The sequence below is a fragment of the Oncorhynchus masou genome, chromosome 13, assembly GCF_036934945.1.
Source record: "Oncorhynchus masou masou isolate Uvic2021 chromosome 13, UVic_Omas_1.1, whole genome shotgun sequence".
Taxonomy (NCBI): domain Eukaryota; kingdom Metazoa; phylum Chordata; class Actinopteri; order Salmoniformes; family Salmonidae; genus Oncorhynchus; species Oncorhynchus masou.
Window position 1 is genome coordinate 90,817,856 of NC_088224.1, and position 20,190 is coordinate 90,838,045.

The 20,190-nt window shown below is 49.5% G+C and overlaps 1 protein-coding gene across 1 annotated transcript; it reads right to left on the reverse strand.

The window, feature by feature from the left end:
- Positions 1-2,509: 2,509 nt before the first annotated feature.
- LOC135553479 (homeobox protein cut-like 1) lies at positions 2,510-14,549 on the reverse strand. Its single transcript, XM_064985584.1, has 5 exons — positions 14,543-14,549; positions 12,548-12,889; positions 11,856-12,044; positions 5,691-5,967; positions 2,510-3,825 (listed from the first exon to the last, which is right to left on the reverse strand). Exons 1-5 carry the CDS (start codon positions 14,547-14,549, stop codon positions 3,372-3,374), a joined length of 1,269 nt encoding a protein of 422 aa, XP_064841656.1. The 3' UTR covers positions 2,510-3,371.
- Between the last annotated feature and the right edge of the window lie 5,641 nt (positions 14,550-20,190).

Sequence of the window (20,190 nt, forward strand, 5' to 3'; positions counted from 1 at the left end):
TGCAAGTACGAACGAGAAACGATCCCATTCAGAACATTAAAAACACACACACACACACACACACACACACACACACACACACACACGACAGAGAGGCAGTGGGCTGACAGGCACTAAGAGAGGATGTTTATGGAGGGGTGAGGGAGGGAGAGACAGCTAAGGGAGGGAGAGAGGGAGAGAAAGAGAGGGATAAGGGTAAGGGAAGGAGGGAGAGAGGGGGTGGGAGAGGGAGGGGTAAGGGAGGGAGTGAGAGAGAGTTTTCATAAAGGTCTAAACCAATAGGTGTACAGTACTAGCTACAGAATGTACAAACACAGCATACAGCGCCGTACACTCCATGTGACCCATAGTCTAGTGTGACACTGTGTGGAATGAAGGACAGGGGACTTGTAGCCTTGGAGAAGGGTCTGGAGTAGGGTGTATGAAGTAGGGTGTATGGAGCAGGGTATGGTGTAGGGTGTGTGAAGTAGGGTGTATGGAGCAGGTTATGGTGTAGGGTGTGTGTGGAGTAGAGTAGGGTGTGTGTGGAGTAGAGTAGGGTGTGTGTGGAGTAGAGTAGGGTGTGTGTGGAGTAGAGTAGGGTGTATGTGGAGTAGAGTAGGGTGTATGTAGAGTAGAGTAGGGTGTGTGTAGAGTAAAGTAGGGTGTGTGGAGTAGAGTAGGGTGTGTGGAGTAGAGTAGAGTAGGGTGTGTGGAGTAGAGTAGAGTAGGGTGTGTGGAGTAGAGTAGAGTAGGGTGTGTGGAGTAGAGTAGAGTAGGGTGTGTGGAGTAGAGTAGGGTGTGTGTGGAGTAGAGTAGGGTGTGTAGAGTAGAGCAGGGTGTGTGGAGTAGAGCAGGGTGTGTGGAGTAGAGTAGGGTGTAGAGCAGGGTGTGTGGAGTAGAGCAGGGTGTGTAGAGTAGGGTGTGTAGAGTAGGGTGTGTAGAGTAGGGTGTGTAGAGTAGGGTGTGTGGAGTAGAGTAGGGTGTGTGTGGAGTAGAGTAGGGTGTGTGTGGAGTAGAGTAGGGTGTGTGTGGAGTAGAGTAGGGTGTGTGTAGAGTAGAGTAGGGTGTGTGTGGAGTAGAGTAGGGTGTGTGTGGAGTAGAGTAGGGTGTGTGTGGAGTAGAGTAGGGTGTATGTAGAGTAGAGTAGGGTGTGTGGAGTAGAGTAGGGTGTGTGGAGTAGAGTAGAGTAGGGTGTGTGTGGAGTAGAGTAGGGTGTGTGGAGTAGAGTAGGGTGTGTAGAGTAGAGTAGGGTGTGTGTGGAGTAGAGTAGGGTGTATGTAGAGTAGAGTAGGGTGTATGTAGAGTAGAGTAGGGTGTGTGGAGTAGAGCAGGGTGTGTGGAGTAGAGTAGAGTAGGGTGTAGAGCAGGGTGTGTGGAGTAGAGCAGGGTGTGTAGAGTAGGGTGTGTAGAGTAGGGTGTGTAGAGTAGGGTAGGGTGTGTGGAGTAGAGTAGGGTGTGTGGAGTAGAGTAGGGTGTGTGTGGAGTAGAGTAGGGTGTGTAGAGTAGGGTAGGGTGTGTGGAGTAGAGTAGGGTGTGTGGAGTAGAGTAGGGTGTGTGGAGTAGAGTAGGGTGTGTGGAGTAGGGTGAGTAGAGTAGGGTGTGTAGAGTGGGACTTTACTACAGCATGTAGACGAACACAGCATGGAGACGAACACAGCATGGAGACGAACACAGCATGGAGACGAACACAGCATGGAGACGAACACAGCATGGAGACGAACACAGCATGGAGACGAACACAGCATGGAGACGAACACAGCATGGAGACGAACACAGCATGGAGACGAACACAGCAGCCGGTGTTGACCAAACCTGGGACTTCCAGCACAGATGATATTCATGTTTCGCGTTGTTCTGTCCAGTTTTACTGATTCGGCCTGGAAATATGTTTAGTGAGGAAAACATTGGCAGACACACAACAGGCCAGAGCAGGTTGGTTATACAGTGAGGTGTACACTTACTAACCGAGGACAATGACAACATATCACTACGTGAGCTCACATGACGTTTCATCATATATCATGTTTCAACTGGGAGTTAACCAAGTTTCATTTTTTAAAGTTTCAAAATGGTAACTCTTCTCTTTTTAGCTTTTGTAAAAACAATTCTCTAACTTGTACTCTCTTGAGTCAATAGACTGTGCAATCTCTTAGTGGCAACCAAATTGCTGTATAAAAAAAATAATCATAATTGTAGGACACCAGGGAACAGAAAAGGTGGTTCCCCTTCCGTTGAGCGGTGATCCTGCCGCTCAGCACCATCACATGGCTGCCGGCAGGACCATCACATGGCTGCCGGCAGGACCATCACATGGCTGCCGGCAGGACCATCACATGGCTGCCGGCAGGACCATCACATGGCTGCCGGCAGGACCATCACATGGCTGCCGGCAGGACCATCACATGGCTGCCGGCAGGACCATCACATGGCTGCCGGCAGGACCATCACATGGCTGCCGGCAGGACCATCACATGGCTGCCGGCAGGACCATCACATGGCTGCCGGCAGGACCATCACATGGCTGCCGGCAGGACCATCACATGGCTGCCGGCAGGACCATCACATGGCTGCCGGCAGGACCATCACATGGCTGCTAGCAGGACCATCACATGGTGTGGGTCATTCTTCCCTCAGTAACTATGGAAACTTGGCCTTTTTAGGTTTGATTCTTCTCTTCAGCTGAATAATCTTGATCCTCAGCCACACACACACACACACACACACACACACACACAATGGAGTAACAAGGTTAAAAAGCCACGGGAACCCTTAAAACAACACACATCAGTGGAGAGAGAACAAGGCAAAAGGTTTGCAACAGCCACTGGACAGTGTGTGGGAAAGGAGGTGGCTGGGCTCACTACGTGAGGTCACTACGTGAGGTCAACTACGTGAGGTGAGTTCTGTGCGACAGGACACTGAGTCGACAGGGGGAGAAAAATGGATCTCTTCTAAATGAACACATGAAAGAATTCTCCTTCTGTGAGGGCGTCCATCCATCCTTTAAACAGCCCCAGCTCAGCCTGCCTGTCTGTGGTGCAGCCTGCCAGTAACTGACGGTGTCTGGGGGTACAGCAGGCCCTGTGGCCAGCACGACAACCAAGTGCTTTACTCAGTAACAAAACTAAACTCAGTATTCAGAGAGCCTAGGATTCAATCCTTTTTTGTCTTCTCACGAGTTCATTATATCTTCTCCTACATCTCGGTTTGGGAACCACTTCTCTCCTTTTCTCTCAGGAAAGAGACTGTGTATAAAAATGACCAATGAGCTTGGCTTTGGCTGTTGCCCTCTTCAGTCCAATAGGAGAAGACCAGGGTGAGGGTCAAAGGGCAGAGGTTGTGAGGTTATGAGTAGGGGTGTGAGGGGAGGGGGGGAAGGGGGGAGGGGTTCAGAACTCCCACTCAGAAGGGTCTTCCTTGCCGGCAGCCTTCTCCAGCCTGTGGATGATATTGTTGAGGTTGTCAGCTTTCTTCTTGCGCAGGGTATTGTCCCTGGGGTTCCTAGCCGGGGTTGAGGTGTGACTGGCTGGGGCTGAGAGACCTGCCTCAGGGGGACCGAAGAGGCTGCTGCTGCTGGAGCCCGGCCCAGCCCAACCTGAGGTAGTGCAGTTTCTCTGGACAGGGGATCCACCTGACACCCCAGCTTCAACCCTGACCTCCATGTCCTGGTCCTCAGAGGCCTCTTTGTGCTCCTCTGGCCCTGTAGGCCTCCGGTGGCGACCCTCCACCGTGCCATCGGACTCTGTCCCGTCACAGCTGTCCCCCTCCCCTGCTTTAGCTGCTGCTGCCGCTGACCCTGCAGCCTGAATCTCCTCTATGAAGAGCTCTCTGCGGATACGAGACCTGGGGAGGGACGGAGAGCAGGGGGTTAAAGACTAGATCTATGAAGAGCTCCCTGCTGATACGAGACCTGGGGAGGGACGGAGAGCAGGGGGTTAAAGACTAGATCTATGAAGAGCTCCCTGCCGATACGAGACCTGGGGAGGGACGGAGAGCAGGGGGTTAAAGACTAGATCTATGAAGAGCTCCCTGCCGATACGAGACCTGGGGAGGGACGGAGAGCAGGGGGTTAAAGACTAGATCTATGAAGAGCTCCCTGCGGATACGAGACCTGGGGAGGGACAGAGAGCAGGGGGTTAAAGACTAGATCTATGAAGAGCTCCCTGCTGATACGAGACCTGGGGAGGGACGGAGAGCAGGGGGTTAACTTCTCTCGGGTATGTGGCAGCATTTGGAATTTTGGATGAAAAGCATGCCCAAATTAAACTGCCTTCTACTCAGGCCCAGAAGATAGGATATGCATATAATTAGTATAATTGGATCGAAAACACTCTAAAGTTTCCAAAACTGTTAAAATAATGTCTGAGTATAACAGAACTGATTTGGCAGGCGAAAACCTGAGAAAAATCCATCCAGGAAGTAGGATGTTTTGTTGTTGTAGTTTTCTATTCAATGCCATTACAGTATCCATTGATTTAGGACTCAAATTGCAGTTCCTATGCCTTCCACTAGATGTCAACAGTCTTCAGAAATTGTTAGATGTTTTTCTTTTGAGAAATGAAGAAGTAGTCCTATTCATTGTCAGTGTCACTCCAGGTGGACTGTACTGTTTTGGTGCACGTGAACAGGAGCGCGCTCACGTTGTTTTTATCCGGTATTAGAAACCGTTTATTCCGTCTTAAATTTTATTGATTGTTTACATTTTAGGGTACCTGAGGTTGGATTAGGAACGTTGTTTGAAATGTTTGGACCAACTTTACAGGTAATTTATTAGATACTTTGTAGTCATGTTGGGCGAGTTGTAACTGGTTTATTTCTGAATAAAACGCGCCAAATAAATTGACATTTTTGGGACATAAAGAAGGACATTATCGAACAAAAAGGACCATTTGTGATGTTTATGGGACATTTTGGAGTGCCAACAGAAGAAAATCTTCAAAGGTAAGGCATGAATTGTATCGCTATTTCTGATCTTGGTGGGGGAAAAAATACAGCCTGGATTCGAACCAGGGTGTCTGTAGTGCTGAGATGCAGTGCCTTAGACCGCTGCGCCACTCCAGGGAGCAAGATTTTTAATCCCAGCCCCCATCCCTGCAGGAGGCCTACTGCCTTTTGGTAGGCCGTCATTGTAAATAAGAATTTGTTCTTAATTAACTTGCCAGATTAAATAAAATAAAGTAAATAAAAGGTAACATGACTGAGAAAAGCGTAAACAAATGATTAATGACACGCAAGTAGCTTTACAACAGCCCATAACATGGTCTTATGAATGTAAAATGCAGTCCCGGCGATCCGCTTTAGGAAGATTACAATTCAGCTCCGATAATACGGGCCAGGTCTTTAGGTCTGGTTTGGGCCGTTTTCGCCGTGGTGATGCTGCAAACATCTGCACTCGCTTTTTTCTACAGGGCACGGTACAGCGAAGCCTTATCATTACAAACAATTATTATCTGGGAGTTTATTTTCCTAGTCGCACAGGGCTTACAAAATAAAACTCCTAATTCGCACAGCTGAACATTTGAGTCATTTAGCAGATGCTCTTATCCACAGTAGTGAGTACATACATTTTCAGACTATTTTTGTGCTGGTCCTCCATGTGAATCGATCCCACAACCCTGGCATTGCAAGCGCCATGCTCTACCAACTGAGCCACACCGGGAATATAAATCCCACACCCCTAAGCTTAGCCTGATAGTGCAGTAACTGACCTGTAGTTGTGGAACCAGTTGATGACAGTGCTGGTTTTCAGGTGAAGCTGGGAGGCCAGCTCCTCAATGGTTTTGGGGGAGGGGTAGGGTTTCTCCTGGTAAGCCCTCTTCAGAGCCTCCTTCTCCTCGGGACCCAGAACCACTCGGATCTTCTTCTGGTACAGCTGAGGAGGCTGCTGGTGCTGGGGGCTGGCACTCTGGAGGAAGTCTGGCCCTGCCAGGCCACCGTCCACAGAATGGCCGTCACTCAGCGAACTGTGGCGCCTCTTCAGGTAGGCTGGGGAGAGACAGAGAAAGGATGAGATTTCGTTGTAGATAAGCACACAGTGTACTAGTACCAACAACCACTAGGGGGCGGTAATGTCTAACTGTAGCAATACAAGGACAGAGTCAGCCTCTGAAAACACCACAGCCTTAATGTGCAAATGACAGCATGGATTTGACATTCTCTAATCTCCTACAGTACAGTACACACTGATCAATAAAAGAAGAGAAACCCAAATACAGCACAAGCCGACAAGGCCATGTAACTTCACCGTGATACACGACACAGGGTCAACTCATGGTTTGTCTGCCTTTCCTCCCAGCTCTGCTATTGGTCAGGTCCACTCCCACAGCTCTCATCTGACCTCTGATCACCGACTAGGGCCAACTTCATCCTGCTGCCTGCACTCAGTGACCTCCAACATGTGGTTCAGCCTCTTAACTCCAGGCCTGCTGTGGGCATGCTCAATGGGACACTAACCACCTGCACAGAAACAGTTGGGGTAGCTCGGCCTGGTCACAGTAGCAGTAGCCTGGTCCCAGATCTGTTGGTACTTTTTCCTGCTCCATTTTCATTGTCAAGCAAATCATGTTACACATGACAATTCCATAAGGAGTTGTCTAGAAACTAGAAACAGACGGGTACCCAGGCTATATTAAAGAGACCAGGAACAGACTGGTACCCAGGCTAGGGAAGCCAGGCCTGCTGGCCACATAATGCCTTCTGAAAACAAACTGCTGGCGTCCATTACTTTCTATCTTCAGTACAGCCGAGAGAGAAACAAAGCAGCAATGTGCTTCCTACTCTGATAGAAGTGTAAGCTAAATCAAATCAACGCAAGAAAGATCACTAAAAGTTACTCAGCGAGATGATGTAGCAAACGAATAGTACTGCAGATATTTAGACGAGTGTGATGAAAGACTGAGCTCACACAGAGTATCCGGACGGGTGCTCTTCACGTTGATACAATGTGGTGTCTACAGGGCCAAAGCAGCAGAGAAGTTTAGCCTCGCGCTTCAACGCTCTTAGTTACAGAAATGTCCCTCTGTGTTTACTTCATGCACGCAACGGCATCTCGCTGAGTCTACCTTTAAGTCTCACTAGGAAGAGAGAGACTGATGTGTACATCAAGAAGCAGTGGATGAACGGAACCAGGAAGCAGTGGATGAACGGAACCAGGAAGCAGTGGATGAACGGAACCAGGAAGCAGTGGATGAATGGAACCAGTCGATGAACGGAACCAGGAAGCAGTAGATGAATGGAACCAGGAAGCAGTGGATGAATGGAACCAGGAAGCAGTGGAAGGCCCCCAAAAATTGTCAAAGGCTCCAGTCACCCAAGTCATAGACTGTTCTCTCTGCTACCGCACGGCAAGCGGTACCGGAGCACCAAGTCTAGGTCCAAAAGGCTCCTCAACATCTTCTTTCCCCAACACACAAGACTGCTGATCAGTTAATCAAATGGCCACCCAGACTATTTACATTGAGCCCCCCCACCCTTTGTTTTTACACTGCTGCTATTCGCTGTTTATCATCTATGCATAGTCCCTTTACCCCTACCTACATGTACAAACTACCTCGACTAACCTCTACCCCCTCACATTGACTCAGTACCGGGCCCCCGTATATAGCCTCGCTGCTGAGGGCCCAAAAAGGTGACACTTTTTGTTGTTGCACTGAAACAGCAAAAAGGGTGAAATGCAGGTTTTAACTAATTAAACAACAAAGAATATGATCTACATGATCAGTCTATGGGTGTAAAATAAAACGGGGTTAATGTGAACCAAACTCACAGCGAAAAAGTTTTTAAGAAAGCAATCCAATGTTATTTATTGCCTAGACTTTACTGCAAATGACAATCCACTAATATTGCAGTTACCATGACAGCCTTTATAACAGAACGCTTATTACCATGACAGCGTTTATAACAGAACGCTTGTTACCATGACAGCCTTTATAACAGAACGCTTGTTACCATGACAGCATTTATAACAGAACGCTTATTACCATGACAGCCTTTATAATAGAAAGCTTGTTACCATGACAGCCTTTATAATAGAAAGCTTGTTACCATGACAGCATTTATAACAGAACGCTTGTTACCATGACAGCGTTTATAACAGAACACTTATTACCATGACAGCGTTTATAACAGAACGCTTGTTACCATGACAGCGTTTATACCAGAACGCTTATTACCATGACAGCGTTTATACCAGAACGCTTATTACCATGACAGCATTTATAACAGAACACTTATTACCATGACAGCGTTTACAACAGAACGCTTGTTACCATGACAGCGTTTATACCAGAACGCTTGTTACCATGACAGCGTTTATAACAGAACGCTTATTACCATGACAGCATTTATAACAGAACGCTTGTTACCATGACAGCGTTTATAACAGAACGCTTGTTACCATGACAGCCTTTATAACAGAACGCTTGTTACCATGACAGCCTTTATAACAGAACGCTTGTTACCATGACAGCCTTTATAATAGAACGCTTGTGACCACACACATTAAATATTGTACTTGGAGAAATAACATCTTAAAGTAGAAATAGAATGAAACAAACAGGCATTCTATTTTTTCTCTTTTTAGTAGCCATTATTGTAGACGTACATTAAGTGCAAAAATAATGTTCACCGGGTAAAACAATTAAATAATCGCCCCTCACTCACACAAAAGTGTTACTGTCAAGGTCAACACAACAAAAGCAATATATGTGGGCTACACTGCACATTATTACATTGTACACTTTCTGCCTGTGGACATCTGTTCTACAATGTGCCAGTAGAGCATGATACCCTTTGTTGGAATAAATTATCTCTTTCAGGCAGAATACACCTGGCATGATGTTGTTGTTTAACAAGCAATGCCTAGTTTTCACCTAATTCTCGCATTCTGAAAATTAACCATATACTGTAGAGGGAAACCAGTCGTTAGGTCGTTAACTCGTTTAACATTTCACACAGATTGCCAGGATCCAGTAAACAACTACCGCGTTATAACTGGAGGAACGGCAGAGGAGACATATACCAGTTAATACTATAGAGAATTGGTTAGGTTACTAACGTGAGCTCATCTGACGTCGTAACGTGAGCTCATCTGACGTCGTAACCTTAGCTCATCTGACGTCGTAACCTTAGCTCATCTGACGTCGTAACCTTAGCTCATCTGACGTCGTAACGTTAGCTCATCAGACGTCGTAACCTTAGCTCATCTGACGTCGTAACCTGAGCTCATCAGACGTCGTAACCTTAGCTCATCAGACGTCGTAACCTTAGCTCATCTGACGTCGTAACGTTAGCTCATCAGACGTCGTAACCTTAGCTCATCTGACGTCGTAACCTGAGCTCATCAGACGTCGTAACCTGAGCTCATCTGACGTCGTAACCTGAGCTCATCAGACGTCGTAACGTTAGCTCATCAGACGTCGTAACCTTAGCTCATCAGACGTCGTAACGTTAGCTCATCTGACGTCGTAACCTTAGCTCATCTGACGTCGTAACCTTAGCTCATCTGACGTCGTAACCTTAGCTCATCTGACGTCGTAAAGTTAGCTCATCAGACGTCGTAACCTTAGCTCATCTGACGTAGTAACCTGAGCTCATCTGACGTCGTAACCTGAGCTCATCTGACGTCGTAACGTTAGCTCATCTGACGTCGTAACGTTAGCTCATCTGACGTCGTAACGTTAGCTCATCTGACGTCGTAACCTGAGCTCATCTGACGTCGTAACCTGAGCTCATCTGACGTCGTAACGTTAGCTCATCTGACGTCGTAACGTTAGCTCATCTGACGTTGTAACCTTAACTCATCAGACGTCGTAACCTTAGCTCATCAGACGTCGTAACCTTAGCTCATCAGACGTCGTAACCTTAGCTCATCAGACGTCGTAACCTTAGCTCATCAGACGTCGTAACCTTAGCTCATCAGACGTCGTACCCTTAACTCATCTGACGTCGTAACGTTAGCTCATCTGACGTCGTAACGTTAGCTCATCTGACGTCGTAACGTTAGCTCATCTGACGTCGTAACCTTAACTCATCTGACGTTGTAACCTGAGCTCATCTGACGTCGTAACCTTAACTCATCTGCCGTCGTAACCTGAGCTCATCTGACGTCGTAACCTGAGCTCATCTGACGTCGTAACGTTAGCTCATCTGACGTCGTAACCTGAGCTCATCTGACGTCGTAACCTGAGCTCATCTGACGTTGTAACGTTAGCTCATCTGACGTCGTAACCTTAGCTCATCTGACGTTGTAACGTTAGCTAGCTGTCTGACTTTATTAGCCAGCTCATTTTCAAATAATAAACTCAATTATTTGATCAGCTAAATTGGCTAATTTTGCTCAACATTTCTCTGGCTAACGGATAATTCGATCCAGCTAGTAAGGCAACGTTACTTTAAAATGCTAACAATATACACTTTTCTCCCTCACCTCAAACTTAACATATTCCAGTTGTTTTTCGGTTACAGCACATCACTTTCTCACCCCCGTCCCCGTGGTCGGGCTTCTCGCCCCCGTCCCCGTGGTCGGGCTTCTCGACCCCGTCCCCGTGGTCGGGCTTCGCCCCGTCCCGTGGTCGGGCTTCGCCCCGTCCCCGTGGTCGGGCTTCGCCCCTTCCCCGTGGTCGGGCTTCTCGCCCCGTGGTCGGGCTTCTCGCCCCCGTCCCCGTGGTCGGGCTTCGCCCCGTCCCCGTGGTCGGGCTTCTCACCCCGTCCCCGTGGCCGGGCTTCTCACCCCGTCCCCGTGGTCGGGCTTCTCACCCCGTCCCCGTGGTCGGGCTTCTCACCCCGTCTCCGTGGTCGGGCTTCTCACCCCCGTCTCCGTGGTCGGGCTTCTCACCCCCGTCTCCGTGGTCGGGCTTCTCACCCCCGTCTCCGTGGTCGGAGACAGGGGGACGCGCTGCTGTACCTAGTAAATTGGTTGTCTCTTCTCTCTTCAGTCGTGTGCTGTATTCTGTTACGTGAAGGACTGGCTGAGCCTTGGACACAGACAGTATCGCTCCAAATGTGCATCAGTTGTTGGTAGTGATCCCAAAAACCCCTCATCGAATCTACACGATTCATGTCGGTCACCTATTTTGGATTCAAAACAGCGAATTTCGCCAAAAGGTGACTAGTTTGCATCCCTGTATGTAATTCTACTGTGTTACTTTTTTATTTTTTACTTTATTTCGTAAATATTTTCTTAACTCTATTTCTTGAACTGCATTGTTGATTAAGGGTTTGTAAGTAAGCATTTCACAAACAATGTGACAAATAACATTTGATTTGAATGGAACCAGGAAGTAGTAGAGGAATGGAACCAGGAAGTAGTAGATGAATAGAACCAGGAAGCAGTGGATGAATGGAACCAGGAAGCAGTGGATGAATGGAACCAGGAAGCAGTGGATGAATGGAACCAGGAAGCAGTGGATGAATGGAACCAGGAAGCAGTGGATGAATGGAACCAGGAAGCAGTGGATGAATGGAACCAGGAAGCATTGGATGAATGGATCCGTGCAGTAAGGGACTCCGAGTGGCACAGAGGTCAAAGGCACTGCATCTCAGTGCTAAACGCGTCACTACAGACACCCTGGTTCGAAGGCTGTATCACAACCGGCCGTGATTGGGAATCCAATAGGCGACGCACAATTGGCTTAGCGTCGTCCGGGTTTGGCCGGGGTAGGCCGTCATTGTAAATTAGACTTTGTTCTTAACTGATTTGTCTAGTTAAATAAAATGTTACATTTTAAAAAAGGGGGAGGAAAAATGATAGTAATCGCTGACTGCTGCTGTTTATAATTGATGAAGCAGGCCCGTGGAGGGCCACCTGATGTCACCTCCAATAGAGCTAATTATTATCCGTGAGAGAGACAGAATGCGGAGAGAGAGATCATTACCTTTCTTCTCCAGGCGTTTCATGTCCATCAGTTTCTCCACTTTGTGTGGGTCCTGCAGCCAGAACTGCATGCGGACGAATGGCTCACGTCCCTTCAGACTGAGCTTGTGCCAGGGCTTCGGCCGAGCCAGCAGATCAGACACCGAGCCCTGGGTCAGACCCAGGATACTCTCCCCAAACAGACGCTGCCCTGGGGGGAGAGAGAGTAGAGAGAGAAGGGGTCAGTCCCTCACGACGCCAGGACAGCGGAGTCAATCACCACCTTCCGGAGACACCTGAAACCCCACCTCTTCAAGGAATACCTAGGATAGGATAAAGTAATCCTTCTCACCCCCCCTTAAATGATTTAGATGCACTATTGTAAAGTGGCTATTCCACTGGATGTCAGAAGCTGAATTCACCAATTTGTAAGTCGCTCTGGATAAGAGCGTCTGCTAAATGACTTAAATGTAAATGGGTCAGGCTGGAGGACTGGATAGACTACAATGAATTGGGAGAGCTTGTATATGGAGATTAATCGAAAGTGAGATGGGGTGAAACTATAAGTGAACGACAAAGAGGAAAATATATAAATATATATAACATTTAAAAAAAAAACAGGAAATAGGTGAGAGAATAAAGAAGGGAAGAGAGAGAGAAGAGGAAGGAGAAAACAGATAGAGACTGAAGGTATGGTAAAAGTCTGAGTCTCACCAAGGTTGTTATCAGTCAGAACCTCCTTGACCTTCTTGGTGAGAACGTATGTATCCAGCTCAGGTGACATGGCTATCGTCTCCTGGATGCTGAGGCCTGTGATGGGGCCAGGGAGTGGCAGGGGCGTACCGGGCTGGGACTCTCCCCCCGAGGGCTCACCAGATGGGGGGTCCAGAGACGGGGCCTGGGGGGCCAGAGGGTCCCGGTCGCCCCCTAAACCATTGAGTGACTCCTCAGCAGAGCTCAGTGGAGACCCTGGAGGAGGGCTGCAGCTGGCTGAGGTCTGGCTGGGAGTGCCCTCTGCTGGGGCAGGGCTGCAGCTGGCTGAGGTCTGGCCCTCTGCTGGAGGAGAGAAAACGCACGGCAGGAGCAGACAGTACAGTAGGTCAGTACGGTATGCATGCTAGTAGATACCCATAGACTTCCAGTCATTGAGCTAAAACTCGTTAACATTGGTTCGCAAGATTACCTCATACTGGACACAGAGACAATAAATGGTATGCATATGAGTTCATCTGACTCTGGGGAAGATGCCAAAATCCCAAAGTATCCTTTTAATTAAATGTTTCTTAATCCTGGTCCTTGGGAACCAAAGGAGTGCACATTTGTGTTTTTGCTCTAGCACTTTTTAATGACATGCTGATGAGCTGAATAGTGGAGTGAGGTGTAGTGCTTAGGGCCCCCCTGTGAGTCCCCAGGACTGGGATTAATAAACACTGAGGGAGCACACTGCAGTCAACAAGCCCAGTCAGAAGGAAACCTCTAGGGCCCCCCTGTGAGTCCCCAGGACCGGGGTTAATAAACACTGCAGTCAGAGGGAAACCTCTAGGGCCCCCCTGTGAGTCCCCAGGACCGGGGTTAATAAACACTGCAGTCAGAAGGAAACCTCTAGGGCCCCCCTGTGAGTCCCCAGGACCGGGGTTAATAAACACTGCAGTCAGAAGGAAACCTCTAGGGCCCCCGGTGAGTCCCCAGGACCGGGGTTAATAAACACTGCAGTCAGAAGGAAACCTCTAGGGCCCCCTGTGAGTCCCCAGGACCGGGGTTAATAAACACTGCAGTCAGAGGGAAACCTCTAGGGCCCCCCTGTGAGTCCCCAGGACCGGGGTTAATAAACACTGCAGTCAGAAGGAAACCTCTAGGGCCCCCTGTGAGTCCCCAGGACCGGGGTTAATAAACACTGCAGTCAGAAGGAAACCTCTAGGGCCCCCTGTGAGTCCCCAGGACCGGGGTTAATAAACACTGCAGTCAGAAGGAAACCTCTAGGGCCCCCCGAGAAGGAAACCTCTAGCCCCTCACCACCCTCACTGTTGGCAGGTCTGAGAGAGAGACAACTCAATAGGGATTAACAGTATGGCTGAATCTCCTCTAAACTCATTGGAAGACCTTATCCAGTTCCTTCAGATCTGCAAACAAAAAGAGATATATTCATAGGGTCTCTTTTTCCCTCCCATAATCCCCTCTGTCCCCTCCCGGTCTCTGTCCTGTTTAGCAGAAGGCTGGAATAGAGCAGTCATGGAGTGCTGTCAGTGTGGGTTATGTCCTCCTTGTGCCTAAAGAAAGAGACCCTGCTGCCAAAACAGAGGCCTGACGACAGGCCTGGGGAGGGAGGGAAGGGGCGAGAGAGGAGGAGGGGTGAAAAAAATGGTAGCAACCCCCCAGCTAACAACAGGGCTGGGGTGGAAGGGAGAGGGAGGGAAGGGGCGAGAGGAGGAGGAGGGTGAAAAAAATGGTAGCAACCCCCAGCTAACAACAGGGCTGGGGTGGAAAGGGAGAGAGGGAGGGAGGGAGGGAGGGAAGGGGTGATGCAAGCGTTGCAAAATAAATGTAGATATCTATGTTATTCAATAATTGCACCCACACTGCTCACGCGCGCTAACAAGCGTCTGCCTTGCCCAAGGGCTAAAATAGAAATCAGTTCTATTTCTGACGCAGATCGCGCTGCAAATGCTGCCTCTCCCATCTCCTCATTGGTTTATAGAAGCAGGTACCCACGTGCCATCTCATTGGTTATACCCACGTGGGTGACTGAAAGACAAACTAGGTCAGTGGTGGTAATGCACCTAATTTATGAAAGTTGCCAATCGCAATATAAAGTCAAGAGAAGAAAAGGCCTGGAAGGAAGCGAGATGACTAGAAACGATTCGGTTGACCGTTTTATGTGTGGATTAATTGGCAGAGTAGAGGACCTTGTCCATTTCAGGTAAAATAACGACTCAATGTTTATATCCCAGGACAAATTAGCGAGCAAGTGCACGCTAACTAGCTAAATTGCCATAAATGTTTAATGCTTTTCGACCTGACCCAAATTAATACAATTGGTTCAGAGTTTGTTTTGATATTTTAACTTGTGTGTTGCAATCGCGTTTGGTGTCGGGGGACAAAATAAATGTATGCATGATGGCGCACGCGCGCAGCCAGTTTGGGTTCCGTGTCTCCGTATAGGGTATTCCCTCCATCACAACACTGCTGCCCAGATGAAGAGCTTGTGATCTCAATGCAGCACCTGTCATGTCTTGTTATGTCTGTTCCTGTCCTTTCTCTTCACTCTGTCTCTCTCTGCTGGTCTTTTTAGGTTACCTTCTCTGTCTCTCATTCTTCAGCTGTTCTACATCTCCTCTAACTAGCTCATTCACTCTTTCACACCTGTTCTCTCTTCCCCCTCTGATTAGGTCTCTATTTCTCTCTCTGTTCCTGCTACTTTCAGTGTCTGATTCTTGTTTGTGTTTTTTGATGCCAGAAGCAAGCTGTCGTCCCGTTTGCTTCCACCTTGTCCTATCCTGTCGGAGTCTGCCTGGCAGGTGCATCCTGCATTATACTACGTTCTTTTGTTCCATTGACTACGTTGGAAGAGGATTTATACCATTCCTGTTTTTTCATTAAAGAACTCTGTTTTCTGTTAATACCGCTTTTGGGTCTTCACTCAAGTACATAACAGAAGAATCAGACCAAGAATGGACCCAGCGGCTCCGGACCCTTTTCACTCCGCCGTCGAGATCCAGGGAGCGATGCTAGGCAGACACGAGGAGGAGTTGTCTGCTGCTCGACATGCCGTTGAGACCCTGGCCGTCCAAGTCTCCGACCTCACAAGACAGGTTCACCAACTCCACCTCGATCCACCGCCCACTTCCAGGGTTTCCGAGTCTCCAGAGCCCAGGATCAACAACCCGCCGTGTTACTCTGGGGAGCCCACTGAGTGCCGCTCATTCCTCACTCAGTGTGATGTGGTGTTCTCTCTCCAGCCCAACACTTACTCCAGGAGCGCAGCCCGCATCGCCTACGTCATTTCTCTCCTTACCGGACGGGCGCGTGAGTGGGGCACGGCAATCTGGGGAGGCGAGGGCTGAGTGTATTAACCAGTATCAGGACTTTAAGGAGGAGATGATACGGGTTTTTGACCGTTCTGTTTTTGGCGAGGAGGCTTCCAGGGCCCTGTCTTCCCTATGTCAGGGGAATAGATCCATAACGGATTATTCTATTGAGTTTCGCACTCTCGCTGCCTCTAGTGACTGGAACGAGCCGGCTTTGCTCGCTCGTTTTCTGGAGGGTCTCCTCGTCGAGGTTAAGGATGAGATCCTCTCCCGGGAGGTTCCTTCCTGTCTGGACTCCTTAATAGCTCTCGCTATTCGCATAGAGCGACGGTTTGATCTTCGTCGCCGAGCTCGTGGAAAGGAGCTCGCGTTCTCCGTTGCTCCCCTCTCCACATCACTGCCACCTGCCGCATCACTGCCACCCTCCTCCGCCGGCTCGGATGCTGAGCCTATGCAGCTGGGGGTATCCGCATCTCGGCCAAGGAGAAGGAACGGAGAATCACCAATCGCCTCTGTCTCTACTGCGGCTCCGCTGGTCATTTTGTCACCTCATGTCCAGTAAAAGCCAGAGCTCATCAGTAAAGGGAGGGCTACTGGTGAGCGCAACTACTCAGGCCTCTCCTTCTGGATCACGCACTACCTTTCCGGTCCATCTCCGCTGGCCCGGTTCATCTGCTTCCTGCAGTGCCTTGATAGACTCTGGGGCGGAGGGCTGTTTTATGGACGAGACCTGGGCTCGGGAACATGACATTCCTCTCAGACAGTTAGGGAGCCCACGGCCTTGTTCGCTTTAGATGGTAGTTCTCTCCCCAAGATTCAGCGTGAGACGCTGCCTTTAACCCTCACTGTCTCTGGTAATCATAGCGAAACCATTTCTTTTTTAATTTTTCGTTCACCTTTTACACCTGTTGTTTTGGGTCATCCCTGGCTAGTGCGCCATAACCCTTCTATTAATTGGTCTAGTAATACTATCCTATCCTGGAATGTTTCTTGTCATGTGACCTGTTTAATGTCTGCTATCCCTCCTGTTTCCTCTGTCTCTACTTCACAGGAGGAGCCTGGCGATTTGACAGGGGTGCCGGAGGAGTATCACGATCTGCGCACGGTGTTCAGTCGTTCCAAGGCCACTTCTCTCCCTCCACACCGGTCGTATGACTGTAGTATTGATCTCCTTCCGGGAACTACTCCCCCGGGGTAGATTATACTCTCTGTCGGCTCCCGAACGTAAGGCTCTCGAGGATTATTTGTCGGTTTCGCTCGACGCCGGTACCATAGTCTCCTCCTCCTCTCCCGCCGGAGCGGGGGGTTTTTTTGTTCAGAAGAAGGACGGGTCCCTGCGCCCATGCGTGGATTATCGAGGGCTGAATGACATAACAGTTAAGAATCGTTATCCGCTTCCTCTTATGTCTTCAGCCTTCGAGATCCTGCAGGGAGCCAGGTTTTTCACCAAATTGGACCTTCGTAACGCCTACCATCTCGTGCGCATCAGGGAGGGGGACGAGTGGAAGACGGCGTTTAACACTCCGTTAGGGCACTTTGAATACCGGGTTCTTCCTTTCGGCCTCGTTAACGCTCCAGCTGTCTTTCAGGCACTAGTTAACGACGTCCTGAGAGACATGCTGAACATTTTTGTTTTCGTTTACATGGACGATATCCTGATTTTTTCTCCGTCTCTCTCGATTCATGTTCAGCACGTGCGACGCGTCCTCCAGCGCCTTTTGGAGAACTGTCTTTATGTGAAGGCTGAGAAGTGCATTTTTCATGCCGCCTCTGTCCCTTTTCTCGGTTCCGTTATTTCCGCTGAGGGCATTAAGATGGATCCCGCTAAGGTCCAGGCTGTCATTGATTGGCCCGTTCCTAAGTCACGCGTCGAGCTGCAGCGCTTTCTGGGCTTCGCTAATTTCTATCGTCGTTTCATCCGTAATTTCGGTCAGGTGGCAGCTCCCCTCACAGCCCTTACTTCTGTTAAGACGTGCTTTAAGTGGTCCGTTTCCGCCCAGGGAGCTTTTGATCTTCTTAAGAATCGTTTTACATCCGCTCCTATTCTTGTTACACCTGACATCTCTAGACAGTTTGTTGTTGAGGTTGACGCGTCAGAGGTGGGCGTGGGAGCCATTCTTTCTCAGCGCTCTCTCTCTGACGGCAAGGTCCATCCTTGCGCGTTTTTTCTCATCGCTTATCGCCGTCAGAACGTAACTATGATGTTGGTAATCGCGAACTGCTCGCCATCCGCTTAGCCCTAGGCGAATGGCGACAGTGGTTGGAGGGCGACCGTTCCTTTTGTTGTTTGGACTGACCATAGGAACCTTGAGTACATCCGTTCAGCCAAACGACTTAATGCGCGTCAGGCTCGTTGGGCTCTGTTTTTCGCTCGTTTCGAGTTTGTTATTTCTTATCGTCCGGGCTCAAAAAACACCAAGCCTGATGCTTTATCTCGTCTCTTCAGTTCTTCTGAGGTCTCCACCGACCCCGAGGGATTCTCCCTGACGGGCGTGTTGTCGGGTTGACTGTCTGGGGAATTGAGAGGCAGGTAAAGCAAGCACTCGCTCACACTCCGTCGCCGCGAGCTTGTCCTAGGAACCTTCTGTTCGTTCCCGTTCCTACTCGTCCGGCCGTTCTTCAGTGGGCCCACTCTGCCAAGTTAGCCGGCCACCCCGGCGTTCGGGGTACGCTCGCTTCCATTCGCCAGCGTTTCTGGTGGCCCACTCGGGAACGTGACGCGCGTCGATTTGTCGCCGCTTGTTCGGTCTGCGCGCAGACTAAATCTGGGAACTCTCCTCCTGCCGGCCGTCTCAGACCGCTTCCCATTCCCTCTCGACCGTGGTCTCACATCGCTTTAGATTTTATCACCGGACTGCCTTCATCAGCGGGAAGACAGTTATTCTTACGGTTGTCGATAGATTCTCTAAGGCGGCTCATTTCATTCCTCTCGATAAGCTCCCTTCTGCTAAGGAGACGGCTCAGATCATTATCGAGAATGTTTTCCGAATTCATGGCCTTCCTTCTGACGTCGTTTCCGACAGAGGCCCGCAGTTCACGTCCCAATTTTGGAGGGAGTTTTGCCGTTTGATTGGGGCTTCCGTCAGTCTCTCGTCCGGCTTTCATCCCCAGTCTAACGGTCAAGCCGAACGGGCCAATCAGACTGTTGGTCACATTTTACGCAGTCTTTCTTTTCGTAACCCTGCGTCTTGGTCAGAACAGCTCCCTGGGCAGAGTACGCCCACAACTCGCTTCCCTCGTCTGCTACCGGTCTATCCCCTTTTCAGAGTAGCCTCGGGTACCAGCCTCCGCTGTTCTCTTCTCAGCTCGCCGAGTCCTGCGTCCCCTCCGCTCAGGCTTTTGTCCAGCGTTGCGCGCACCTGGAAGGGGGTCAGGTCGGCACTTTGCCGTAATAGGGCGCAGACTGTGAGGGCCGCTAATAGCGTAGGACCAAGAGTCCTAGATATTGTTGCGGTCAGAGAGTATGGCTCTCCACTCAGAACCTTCCCCTTAAGACAGCTTCTCGCAAGTTGGCCCCGCGGTTCATTGGTCCGTTCCGTATTTCTCAGGTCATTAATCCTGTCGCAGTGCGACTTCTTCTCCCGCGCTATCTTCGTCGCGTTCACCCGGTCTTCCATGTCTCCTGTGTTAAGCCCGTTCTTCGCGCCCCCACTCGTCCCCCCCCATCCTTGTCGAGGCGCACCCATCTACAGGGTTCGTAAGATTTTGGACATGCGCCCTCGGGGCCGTGGTCATCAGTACCTAGTGGATTGGGAGGGGTACGGTCCTGAGGAGAGGAGTTGGGTTCCCTCTCGGGACGTGCTGGACCGTTCGCTGATCGATGATTTCCTCCGTTGCCGCCAGGTTTTCCTCCTCGAGTGCGCCAGGAGCGCTCGGTGAGTGGGGGGTACTGTCATGTCTTGTTATGTCTGTTCCTGTCCTTTCTCTTCACTCTGTCTCTCTCTGCTGGTCTTTTTAGGTTACCTTCTCTGTCTCTCATTCTTCAGCTGTTCTACATCTCCTCTAACTAGCTCATTCACTCTTTCACACCTGTTCTCTCTTCCCCCTCTGATTAGGTCTCTATTTCTCTCTCTGTTCCTGCTACTTTCAGTGTCTGATTCTTGTTTGTGTTTTTGATGCCAGAAGCAAGCTGTCGTCCCGTTTGCTTCCACCTTGTCCTATCCTGTCGGAGTCTGCCTGGCAGGTGCATCCTGCATTATACTACGTTCTTTTGTTCCATTGACTACGTTGGAAGAGGATTTATACCATTCCTGTTTTTCATTAAAGAACTCTGTTTTCTGTTAATACCGCTTTTGGGTCTTCACTCAAGTACATAACAGCACCACAGTACCA